Raw genomic sequence first — 12724 nt, forward strand, 5'->3', positions numbered from 1 at the left:
TTTTTCTTACCTCAAAAAACCAATCTGGTCGAAACATGGTGGAAACAGATTACGGTCGCTGATTACGAATTTGATGTTAGTTTCGTGTTTCGAGATGTATCGAGTTATTTTCTCTTAAAAAGATCTATTCAAAGGTGGAAAATTTAGATGTAGCAAGGCCGGGGCTATTCGGTTTAAGTAAATTCGGCCTTGTTTGATCCGCCATTTTGAATTTTGGAAAGCTGATTTAAAAATCGTAATTATTAACCCCGAAAGCCCCGGAGTGACGAGTTTCAAGCAAATCCTCTTTTTGAGGTTAGAAAAAGAAACCTGACGTCATGGAGAAAAACAGACCCTGGATTTGTGTTCAGGGCCACAAAATACATAGGGATATGGTCAGCAGCACGACAATTTTTTTGTTTTAAGGGCTGTATAATCTTTGCTGACTGCTGTGTTATTCCCATTGTGGAACATCTTGCCGAAGAAATCTGAAAATGGGCTGACTTTGTTGTGCCACCTTCCTAATTGTGGCTAACAGTCGAATATTATTCTTTCAAAAGCTTAGTCCATGTCATAAATCTATTATCGTCTGTGTTGGGGGCAGAAGCAATCATTTTTGAAACGGCGGTCATATGTCCAAAGGACTAGCGGCCGCTTCTCTTTGGTAACAGGTGGGATTTATAGTTGAAAGTACTTTGGAAGTGACTTTGTATATGTAGACGCATTGTCATTTTATACGGCAGCCTAACCAAGAAGTCGAGTAAGTACTGATCCACGGGTGTGGTTGGCCCCAGTGACTGGGCGTGAGCTATTCCTTTCTATTGAAGACACACTATTCCTTTTATGGCTATGAAAAATTAGTTTATTGCTTTCAAAATATATGAACATAGATATTACTTTAGTTTCATTGATACCTAATCGAATACATTGCAGGTCTATTGAAATATTATGGTTGGACTTGTAAAAATTTAGAATACACATATGTAGATAGCTTACGCGCGATAGAAGGGTTGATTGCGGATCATTTTAATTTTCATTTCCATTTCAATTCAATCTGGAATATCTGAATTCCTAATTGCGCATAGCCAGGCAATTGGTAACCTCGCTGCTTTGACGACAAGTTTTCAGCGCACGATCGAACCACTGTCCTTGAGGACAGTTCTGGCGCCTTGATCTCTGCCCGTCGCACACGTAGTAGTGGCGACAATGGCGTATATCGGCCAGATAGGTGCCGTCTTCCTTGCCGCGACAGTCACGCCGGGAGATCAGAATCTGAGCAAGAGCCACGTTCCCGGTATTTTCGTTGTTGTCGGTGTTGGTATTTGCTTTTTTGCCAGTGTTGGTATTTGCGTTTTTGCCAGTATTAGTATTTGCGTTGTTGCCGGCGTTGCCTTTATCGTGTGAGGCGGGGGCCTTCGCTGGGGCTGGTGTGGGGCACGGAGTGGTGGTTGGTTCCGTACATGGAGTCGGTGTTGTTGTACATGGTGGCCTTGTTGTTGTACAAGGGGGTCTTGTTGTAGTACAGGGTGGCCTTGTTGTGGTACATGGGGGCCTTGTTGTTGTACAGGGTGGCCTTGTTGTTGTACAGGGTGGCCTTGTTGTTGTACATGGTTGGCGTGTTGTAGTCGTCGTTGTAGTTGCTGTTTCACAGGATGTCGTAGTTGTAGTAGTGGTTTTTGTTGTGGATGTTGTTGTGTCACAAGGTGTAGTAGTTGTCGTGGTTGTTGTTGTAGTCGTTGTTGTGTCACAGGTTGTTGTTGTAGTGGTTGATGTCGTCGTTGTGGTAGTAGTGGTTGTTGTCGTCGTTGTCGTTGTTGTAGTGGTTGTAGTGGTTGTTGTCGTAGGTGTTGTTGTTGTTGGTGTGTCACAGGGTGTTGTTGTAGTTGTGGTTGTTGTTGTCGTTGACGTTGTTGGTGTAGTAGTTGTTGTTGTCGTTGTTGTTGTTGTCGTTGTCGTTGTTGTAGTGGTTGTTGTCGTCGTTGTTGGTGTAGTAGTGGTTGTTGTCGTAGGTGTTGTTGTTGTGGGTGTGTCACAGGGTGTTGTTGTAGTTGTGGTTGTTGTTGTCGTTGTCGTTGTTGGTGTAGTAGTTGTTGTTGTCGTAGTTGTTGTTGTCGTAGTTGTTGTTGTCGTCGTTGTTGTTGTTGTCGTTGTTGTAGTGGTTGTTGTCGTCGTTGTTGTAGTAGTGGTTGTTGTCGTAGGTGTTGTTGTTGTGGGTGTGTCACAGGGTGTTGTTGTAGTTGTGGTTGTTGTTGTCGTTGTCGTTGTTGGTGTAGTAGTTGTTGTTGTCGTAGTAGTTGTTGTCGTTGTTGGTGTAGTAGTGGTTGTTGTCGTAGGTGTTGTTGTTGTGGGTGTGTCACAGGATGGTGTTGTAGTTGTGGTTGTTGTTGTTGTTGTTGGTGTAGTAGTGGTTGTTGTCGGAGGTGTTGTTGTTGTGGGTGTGTCACAGGGTGTTGTTGTAGTGGTTGTCGTTGTCGTCGTTGTCGTGGTTGTCGTCGTAGTAGTTGTCGTTGTTGTCGTAGTGGTGGGGGTTGTCGTAGTTGTTGTTGTTGTCGTTGTCGTTGTTGTAGTGGTTGTTGTCGTCGTTGTTGTTGTCGTTGTTGGTGTAGTAGTGGTTGTTGTCGTAGGTGTTGTTGTTGTGGGTGTGTCACAGGGTGTTGTTGTAGTTGTGGTTGTTGTTGTCGTTGTTGTTGTAGTAGTGGTTGTCGTTGTTGTTGTTGTGGTTGTCGACGTTGTTGTGGTTGTCGTCGTTGTTGTGGCTGTGTCACAGGTACATTCTGTGGTAGTGGTCGTTGTGGTTGTCGTCGTTGTTGTTGTCGTTGTTGGTGTAGTAGTGGTTTTTGTCGTAGGTGTTGTTGTTGCGGGTGTGTCACAGGGCGTTGATGTAGTTGTGGTTGTTGTTGTCGTTGTCGTTGTTGGTGTAGTAGTTGTTGTTGTCGTAGTTGTTGTCGTCGTCGTTGTTGTTGTCGTTGTTGGTGTAGTAGTGGTTGTTGTCGTAGGTGTTGTTGTTGTGGGTGTGTCACAGGGTGTTGTTGTAGTGGTTGTCGTTGTTGTGGTTGTCGTCGTAGTAGTTGTCGTTGTTGTCGTTGTGGTGGGGGTTGTGTCACAGGGCGTTGTTGTCGTCGTTGTTGTTGTAGTAGTGGTTGTCGTTGTAGTTGTTGTTGTTGTGGTTGTCGTCGTTGTTGTGGTTGTCGTCGTTGTTGTGGTTGTCGTCGTTGTTGTGGTTGTCGTCGTTGTTGTGGTTGTCGTCGTTGTTGTGGCTGTGTCACAGGTGCCTTCTGTGGTGCCTTCTGTGGTAGTGGTCGTTGTGGTTGTCGTCGTAGTAGTTGTCGTTGTTGTGATGGGTTCTGTGTCACAGTTTCTTGTTGTAGTGGTTGTGGTTGTCGTAGTAGTTGTTGTCGTTGTTGTGGTGGTTGGCTCGCAGGGTGTTGTTGTTGTTGTCGTCGTTGGTGTAGTAGTGGTTGTCGTCGTAGTTGTTGTCGTAGTAGTTGTTGTGGTTGTTGTGGTAGGCGTCGTTGTTGTGGTTGTCGTCGTAGTTGTTGTGGTCGTTGTTGTCGTTGTAGTGGTTGTTGTCGTCGTTGGTGTAGTGGTGGTTGTCGTCGTAGTAGTTGTTGTGGTTGTTGTGGTAGGCGTCGTTGTTGTGGTTGTCGTCGTAGTTGTTGTGGTTGTTGTTGTCGTTGTAGTGGTTGTTGTTGTTGTGTCACAGGGTGTTGTGGTTCTGGTGGTTGTTGGTTCAGAGGGTGTCGTTGTTGTAGTTGATCGTGCACAGGGGGGTGTTTCCTTAGTTGTGGTGCATGGCGTTTCCGTTGTGGTAGTTCTTTTACAGGGTGGATCGAGGGTGGTTGTTGTCGTCGTCCGTTCACAGGGTGGCCTCGTCGTGGTGTCACATGGCTCGGGCCTGGGCTCGTCCTTAGGGGGGTGAGCACTCACCGATTCCGCGCTGGCACACAACGCAATCAAAACTCCAATCAGCAGCAAGTTGACTGCATGAAAGTGGAATACAATCAGAGTCGGTTATCAGCGGGTGCTTCCGGGAGCTACTCACAAACTCTCATTTTAGAACTTTTTCCGTGTTAATGGTTCCTCTACTGAAGTTTCTTCTTCTCCGCCGAGAGATAATGGTTGGACTGCATTGGCAACGCCATCTGGTGGGGCTTATATACCAGTTTTCTCATGCTGTGATCTTATCGCTGACCGGAGGCTCTTGAGCAGTGTCAAGTGGTACATGGTCCACGATCTGCCGGGTGCAATCAACAAATTAAGCGAAATACTTGCAGTTCAGATATGTAAGGATTCGTGGGACTACACAAACAGCAGCGAAAGATAAAGAATATTCGACGTGAACTGTTCTCCACACCCCATAGATAATGGTTGCTAACTGCTGTGTCAGTCCCATTGTGCAACATCTTGTCCGCACTCCGAAGAAATCTTAAAATGGGATGTGGATCGAATTTTTCCCTTTGGAGCTCCATATTTGCTGCTGCGTTCGAGCTGTGTGGGTCTGTCAATGGTATTGACATTTGGCTTTGGTAATTTGGCATGCTGTACGCAGTCTGTAAAATAGTTGAAATTGCCTGTTAACTCATTCCGCAGTCGGCCCAATATCCCTCTGCTGAACCCATCCCGGCCAATAGAAGTGCAAACAAGAGATTTCGGTTTATGGCCTCGCCCGGAAGTGTTAGGCCAATGGCAAAGTGGCCAGAACTGGACGGACTGGAGTGGACAAGTGTCGGCCATTTGGCAGCCGATAAAAATGGCAAAGAGCCTAAGGGGGCATGTATGTGTGGGTGTTTTCTGTATGTGTAATAATTTTCCAGCCTTCTACACTCGCTCAACCCTCCGCCTCATTGTCACTCCTTCTACAATCATCGGGCGGGAAAAGCAGGAAAAACAAAAAGGCAGCCAGCCGCCAGAAAGGACCCGTGTATCCGTGGTATTGTCCCGGACAGGGAGTCCTTGTTGGACAGTTGGCAAAACTTTTGTAATTAAATATGGTTGTTGCAGTTAAGATTTATGAGCGAATTTTATACCTGATACCCAGCCAAACCAAGCCAGATATAGGCGGGTGGCAACGACTATGTAACTATTTCGTTATAGAAACAGTTAAAATTGAGGCGTCAAACATCTGATAATCGTTTCAAATATTAATAGCTATTAAATTATTACATTATAACTTGTACGACGATATTCAACATAGAATTTGTACTCACTTAATAATATTGAAGGGTATACATGCTCCACCATCACCGAGGGTGTCATGCACAAAGGAAAACAAAATTGAAACGAAAAAAATCTGGACAGCCTTCAGGCGCTCAGCCCATTGAGTCCTCGCCCCCTGATCGTAAATAATTATTTATTTAAAGCGTTAACCATTCTCAAGCGCCGCAAATAAACAGAATCAATTGTTGTCACATTTTAAAATTTATTATGCACACATCTATTTTTGGACATCTTTTAGCAGCATGGCTGTGCCTGGCTAATGCTGCGGCTATTTACATATGTATGTACGAGTATGTATGGTTCGGGAATGGGCTCTGTCTGGCTTGGGTCTTAATTTCTAGAGTTTGCTCGAAGATCCTTTCAGTAAGATCATATAAAACAGGTTCGATTGGGGCTTAAATTAGGCAGGATTGGATAAGGATGGATTTCGGGTTAATTTTGATCAGGTGGAACGGTTTTCAATTGATGTTCGATACAATTTGGGTTGGCTTTGTTGCATATGACTAATATGCCATACAGGCATATATGTATATGTAACCCTACTCTGTTCGGTGGTGTTAAACTCGATTGATGCGGTTCATTGCGTCCTGTTTCAGTCACTTAGCCCCCCCACCACCCAATCCAGCGGGTGTTGGAGCGGGTGGAGCCCACCTTCGCCTACACAACTTTGCCATTTGCCATTTGAAATTACTCATACGCAGCATGTGATGTGAATATTAAAAAGGGGGAAAAGTTTATGATAAATTCACCTCTCCATGTCTTGTTCGTATATAGTAGAATACATAAGTATGGATGTACAGTATATCGAATACTTTGTTGGTGAAACAATCTCAGATTATGCATGAGATTTAGCCGGTTGAGCCAGATGGGGATATGCTCAGAATAGTTGAGGAAACTAGCTCAGATTATGAATGAATCACTTTCGCCACAAGAAGTTGAGCCAGACTCTCGCCGAACCCCGATAAAGTTTGCCGGCAAATGGTGTTGAATACTTTAAGGAGTTTGCCTATAAACACCGTCTCAAGATCATTTGAGGTTGCGTGGGAGTTAAAGCATCTTTCTGGTGGCTACGGGATGACCCTAAGAGAGTGTGCGATAGCAACTGCCTGGCACTTTACCGTTTTGAGAGTCTTTTTGAAATTGTGTCCAAAGTTAAATCAACAATGGTTAAAAATCCATTTCGAGCCACTCAGACTGCCGAGAGCAGCAAATACTTTACCTCAATTATGTTAACTCCTTCAGCCTCGGAGCGAGGCTTACCTTTTGTTAGGTTTTTCGGAACTCTTTCACTTATCTTCCGGCCATCGAAATGAATTAGTCCAACAACATAAATTAAGCACTTAAATGTTGTAAACTTTTGTCCCTGGCAAACTTTTTTGGGAGTCCTAGCTCCATAAATGATGACCCCCGGAGATGGAGCCGGCTTGGGGCGACAAAAGACAAACAGAGACACGGCTCAATGGAAGACCCTTTCTGCCATTTCGCCCTACACTCAACACACATGCACTCAGATGAAGAATGGGAAATTAAATTAAACACACACACACACATGGCTGACAAGTGTGTGTGCGTGTGTTTGTGTAGGCAAGGATTGGATTTAAGGATTGTTTGTCCAAGGACATTGTATCAACAATTTTCACTGGCACTGTGTGGCAGCGTGTCTGTGCTACGAGGCATTGTAAAACTCATTAGTGAAGTGACCGGAAATCTTATGAAATCTACAAAAAAAAAACAAATAAAAAAAAGGGAAAACAGGAAAAACCGAGAAGAAAAACACTACAAGCTAAAAAGCTTGGCACATCCTGGCGGCTTGGGATGGCTTGCGATGGCTTGGTATGGCTTGGGGGGCCAGCCTGTGACAGGCCGGAGCACTCATGCATGTACTTCAATTTTTCAGCAGAAATGAGTGCACATTTGACAAAACACACACACACACACACACACTGTAACGCTCTCGCACCTTCGGTGTCGGGCCAGTGGAGCCCTAGGAGCCGTAGAAGCCGTAGGAGCCCCGTAGCCCCAAGCCACGAGCCGGCCAAATCCCTACAGGACATATGTCCCTGCCTCTCTCTTACATGTTTTTTTATCAGCTTCTTTCTGCCGCCCGTGCCGGCCCCCCAAAACTTCAGGCACACGAATATATGAAAACTTTGCACAAATATATTTGTCGGTGTGCGTGACTGCGTATCTGTGTGCTTTTATACGAGTATATGGGTGTGTGCTGTCTATGGTTGCCTAATTCAAGCTCATATTTTATAGCACGGCAACAAAATCACTGCATCGGACGCAGCTACACAATTTTTGTGCCACGACAACAGAATAAACCGACAACAACTACAAAAAAAACCTGGGTAAAACACCCGAAAAAAAATCTGTAAACAAGACAGACCTGGACAGGGAACAAACTACGGAAAAACTACGTGAGTCCCTGCCATAATGGCGATGTGTGGAACAGAACCGCTCAAGACTTACTCAGTCGAAGAACTTTTTCGGGTTTGAGCGATTCACATAATGAATATATAGTCTCGCCAGATGGCGAAAGGGATTGAATAGGAAACTTTTGCCATTATTATATACATTTTCTTTCCCCTGTCTTCAATCAAAGTGAATGTCGCAAAGTCAATATATAAACAAAACAATAATAATATTACATATACCTATTTCAATTAATAAATAATAATTTAAATGAAATAAATTATTCATTTATTATTATTATAATTTATTATTCAAATATAGATGGAATTCACCAGGAATTCAAATATGCAAGTCAATTATTTGACACAAAATATATATTTATTTGTGTAATTAAGTTCAAAAACCTAATCTTTTTAATGATAACTATGTATGTATACATTTACTGTATGCTGGATGATTTTAGTCATATATTAACTTTGATGATTGGCTGTGCTATCCATTTGAAATGATGAGATGTGCATTTGCGATTGATTTAACAAATGAGCGTAAACATATTTTTTATATGGGACTCTGTGTGCTATATCTTTTGAATAACAGAGTTTTGGTCTATATGTTTAATAACTATATTTAATAACAAACGAGTACATGAAAAAACTCTACTCAAACTAAACCCATTGTTTGGATAATATTTGAGAAGAACAAAAAGGGAATGAATGAGAAAAACGGTTTCAGCCCATTAAAAACTTTGTTGCCCATAAATCAATACCGCCAGAGTTGTGTTCGTTCAAAAATGGATTTTTCCGCCGTGTAAATTTGTAGCAATTAATTTTATAGGTCTTAATATTTCAAACATTTCTAAAAACTCGTACAATTTTTTTTAAACCAATTTTTACTGAATCTTCTATTACCAAAGAACCCATTCAAATCGATCGTTAATATGGTATTCCATTTCTTTTTACTATATGCTTTTTGAGACATTTTCTCACAAAGCCTTGTTTACCGGTTTATACTATATATTCCGGTAATAATTGCTGGTCTATTAATTATTATAATCCTATCGAGTTCTAGGAAAAAGTCGAAAAATATTAATCTGTCTAAAGAATAGCTTTTGCAGGGGTACAGAAAAATCCAGAAATAGAGAATCAATCAGTCTAACACCATCGCTCTGAAGCCCTAAAGTGTATAGTATTTAAAAACATTTTCTTTACCTTTGGTATTCACATTTATTATTAGGAGTCATTCCAAGGAGTTCTTCCGAACTTTCGCTCAAAATTGCAATAAAAAGAGCACTGCAGAAAAACATAAAAAAATATATTCTGTTTTTGTATGTACATACATATGTACATATGTATGTATATAGTATTGTATATAAATTCGAGCACACTTTTGTATGGCAAAAGTTTGAAGAACTTTTCCTTCTCCCTCGCCTTCCATCTGAAAGGCAACTCCCGCCCATCCAGCCTTGCAAATTGTTGAATAATTGCAGTTGTTCCTTTGGTTCGGCTCTGGTTGTTGTTTTTGTTGCTTTTGTTGCTGTTGTCGTGTGGCAGCTTTAACATTTTCCACATCGGCATCGCGTTGTTTTCGCACACAAATTTCCAAGTTTTTTACTTGTATTTTGTGTTTGCTCTTTATTTATGTATACTATTAGGCACCGTTCCCGTGGGGTAAAAGGGTATACTCTATTCGTATGGATATATAGTACTCTTATGTAGCAGGCACAGGCTAGCGCTTCCTTTCCCAAGACCCTCCTACGAAATACAGAGAAATGGATTCGAAAAACGCACAATTTAAAATGTAAAATTACTTATTATTCTTCGTCCTTATTCGCCGCAAAAATCGGACATCACTAAATCAATGAAATTTACGTGTTTTTGCCTCCCTTCATCTATGCGAAATGGATTTTTGGGCTCCGCACGCAGGTTTTAATAAGATTGAATGCACTGACTGCCCCCCCAAGGCAAGGCGGAAATGTGCATCTTATCTGGTAGAGAATCAACGCGCCAAAAAACGTGGCCGGAGCACTCAGCTGTCATGTCGGCAGTGCCAGTGTCCAAATGTGTCTCATCGAAATTGCTAGTGAGTGAGCCGGACCTTGCCCCGCAAACTCAGCATATTTCCTCCGTTGTCCGGCAAGTAAATGCATAAAAATGAACGGAATACAACAATATTTACAACTAGCCAAATCAAAGCCACATGTTGAAATATATAAATGTGTGTGTATTTTACAGAAAATTAATGCACCAAATGTGCTGTTAGGTGCAAACGCTTGAGGTATCGGCTGTCACAGTATGGGTATTCCTCTGATTTATTTTCACTCTGGTCCCATTTGATTTGATTAAAATATATCTTCAATTGCTCAGCTAATTGGATCATGATCAGCTGGTGAAATAATCAATTATTCTAATGGTAAAATGGTAAAAAATTTGTCTTCCAGGTATCCAATTTGTTCTGCATATCGAACCTTTTTTACTATGTTTTAATATTAATCTCTTCGTTTTGTTGAGACACATATCGCGGTAGACGGTCTTGTTGCGAAAAGCTGGCTAATGAGATCCTATGAGACCTATGAGATCCACTAAAGTAATCATAAGATACATCATAAGAAAGATGTGGTATGTGCATAAAAAAAGAGTCGAAATTGCTGTTCACTAAATTGTCAACTTTGAAGTTGACCTAAAGTTCTAAACTAAAAATCCGATTTTTGTTTTCTATCAGTTGCGTTTATTAAAAATATCAACAGCACTCACTTTTGTCTACATGATGTGGGTGTCTGAATGAAGAATTATCCCTCAATATTATATCTCAAATCGATCGCAACTAATAACCAAATAAACTAAACGATTAACTCACGACTAAAGGCTGCAGTAAGTAGTTCCACTATCGGCTGACCAGCTGCGATATCTACTTGTTGTGTGTTATCCAACACTAGGCACAGTATCGATGCGGCGAGACAGCCAACATAAAAGGCAGAGTAAATACTGAAGAAGATGTCCATTGATGTTATAAAACTTTTGATAGCGGAGCAGAAGCAGTGGCTGAGGTATCCGATCCCGGGATTTTTTGCCGGCCCGTCGGAGAACGAGGACGGCACCAAAAACTGGATGGTGTGGAACTGCGTGGTGTCAGGGATGAAATCTACGCCGTGGGAGCACGGGCGCTTTCCCGTTCGATTGTATTACAACAATCTGTATCCCGGCTCGCTGCCGCTTGTGCGCTTCGAGTCGAACATATTCCACCCGAACATTGGTCCCACGCGTTACCTGAAGATTCCGAGCCAAGTGCTCGAACCCACATTCCTGGCCCCGAAGATGGATGTCAGGATGATACTACTAGCTATCCAGCATATTCTGGTATATCCGGACCAGAGTCTGAGTGCGCGGGTGAACAAGAAGGCGCTTTATTTGTACCAGACCAACCGCCCGCACTACAACTACCGCGTCGCATATGTGGCAAACAAACACTCTGCCACATCGGGAGATGCAGGCACACACATAATAAAAGCAGAAAGGTTCGCGGGAACATAGCAATCCCGCATCCCAGCACTCCCCCAACAAAAAATTGATCTTCAGATAAATATCAAAAGTACAACTTTAAGTTAAATGTTGTCCACTTAGTATCTAAATAGAGAGGCCGATCCGATCGGAATAAATCCTGTAAGACTGGAATTTTGTTTGGTTTCATTTGATTTGGTTTGGTTGCATGGCTCTCTGATTTTTATTTATTTGTGCTGGACGTTTTGTTTGAAATTTGTTCTTTTTTTTGTATTTATTTCATCAAATGTGTGTTCGTCTGTTGCACAATTGGAGTTGCAACAAACAGCGGCAGTGGAGGCAACAAAGTTTGGACCAAAGCGCTTGAATGAAGTGTGTGAAGTGGCTCGAAATGGGGTTGTGGATGGGGCAGGAAGGGGATTCGAGTGGAGCGGAGTCCAAGTTGAACAATTAAACTTTTGGCCCACAGGCAACAGCCAACGGGACAGCAGAGAGGACTGCAATGGACTGAACTGAACTGAACTGGATTTGGCGGTGGCTGCAACGTTTTGCTGCACTTTTACACATTCCCAGAGCCAGACCTATGTACATATGTATATCCACATATCCACATATCAACACACCATGGCCGACCATGGAGAGCCCAAGTTTTAGTTGAGTGGGTAAACCCAAAACAAATTTTGACTCCATTGAGTTTTTATCTCTTGCCTTCTTTGTCCAAACTTTCTTCCTGGTCTCCCACTCCTCACTTGTTCTCTCGCCATTTTTTTTGTTTTTTTCCCAAATTGAATTGTTAAGCGTGTGGGCGTGTACGTGGGCGTATTTGAGTATCTGTTTTTCTTATTTTTATTTTTTTTTTTTGCTTTGCGCTTTACAGATAATATTATTCGAAAAAAGTTTTGGTGCGTGACTAAGCGCTGAAAATGTTGTCTGAGCACTTCCCTCTCGCTCTCTCACTCTCGCTGTCTCATTTTTCTTCTTTTTTTTGACTGGTTTGAAGAGTTGTTTCAAGTCGCTTGTCCAGAGAAAATTTTACGGAAACTTTATATGATTTTTCCAGATGTTCATCCATATGTATGGGGCTACGATTCTGGGAAAAAGGTTAACGAGTTGAAGTACACGTGGACTTGCAACTGTCCGGCAATCTTTTCCAAGTCTGGTCTACTTTCTGGCCTACATCGAAAATCGACCATTGACCCTTCTGTTCTTTATCAGTCCGTGGAATGTTGCCTTTAAGTGTTCATTGATTTCAATGTATTTCTAATTATAAAGTGCGTATCTATATGACCGCGTAAAAATCTTTAACCAATTTGAAGTGAGAAAATCCCTTGAGCTAAAGAATCCGAAAATCCATGAGTTATTCATCAGGCGCATTTAATTAAAGTTCCTTCATGGGGATCTGGGCCGAAGTTAATGAAAACTACACACACACACACACACACACAGCATGGGACCTGGATGTCCTTCTTCATATCCTTGCAAGGGGTATAATGACATGCAGGAAGCTCTTGCGACACTTTTCGGTATTTATATGTAGATACTTGGCGAATGACGACGATGACCCAAAACTTGTTTATATAAGACAAATAGACAGATATAGTTAAAGGCTTCGAAGATCG

General features: G+C 42.2%; 3 protein-coding genes across 9 annotated transcripts in view; 2 read left to right on the top strand and 1 right to left on the bottom strand.

The window, feature by feature from the left end:
• Positions 1-12724, top strand: part of Neto (Neuropilin and tolloid-like) — an 89237-nt gene that overhangs the window by 14371 nt on the left and 62142 nt on the right. The gene's annotated exons all lie outside the window — the stretch shown is intronic.
• Positions 819-4111, bottom strand: LOC26533159 (mucin-2-like). Its single transcript, XM_033382602.1, has 2 exons — positions 4022-4111; positions 819-3959 (listed from the first exon to the last, which is right to left on the bottom strand). Exons 1-2 carry the CDS (start codon positions 4029-4031, stop codon positions 1051-1053), a joined length of 2919 nt encoding a protein of 972 aa, XP_033238493.1. The 5' UTR covers positions 4032-4111; the 3' UTR covers positions 819-1050.
• Positions 10263-11196, top strand: LOC6901346 (SUMO-conjugating enzyme UBC9-B-like). Of its 2 annotated transcripts, none has more exons than XM_033382607.1 (2): positions 10263-10478; positions 10633-11196. In XM_033382607.1, the coding sequence occupies exon 2, from the start codon at positions 10716-10718 to the stop codon at positions 11136-11138; it is 423 nt and encodes a 140-aa protein (XP_033238498.1). In that variant the 5' UTR covers positions 10263-10478; positions 10633-10715; the 3' UTR covers positions 11139-11196. The 2 variants fall into 2 exon arrangements, with proteins under 2 accessions (XP_033238498.1, XP_002134047.2); XM_002134011.3 differs by having other exon boundaries at positions 10265-10478; positions 10544-11196.

The sequence above is a fragment of the Drosophila pseudoobscura genome, chromosome X (genome assembly GCF_009870125.1).
Source record: "Drosophila pseudoobscura strain MV-25-SWS-2005 chromosome X, UCI_Dpse_MV25, whole genome shotgun sequence".
Lineage (NCBI taxonomy): Eukaryota > Metazoa > Arthropoda > Insecta > Diptera > Drosophilidae > Drosophila > Drosophila pseudoobscura.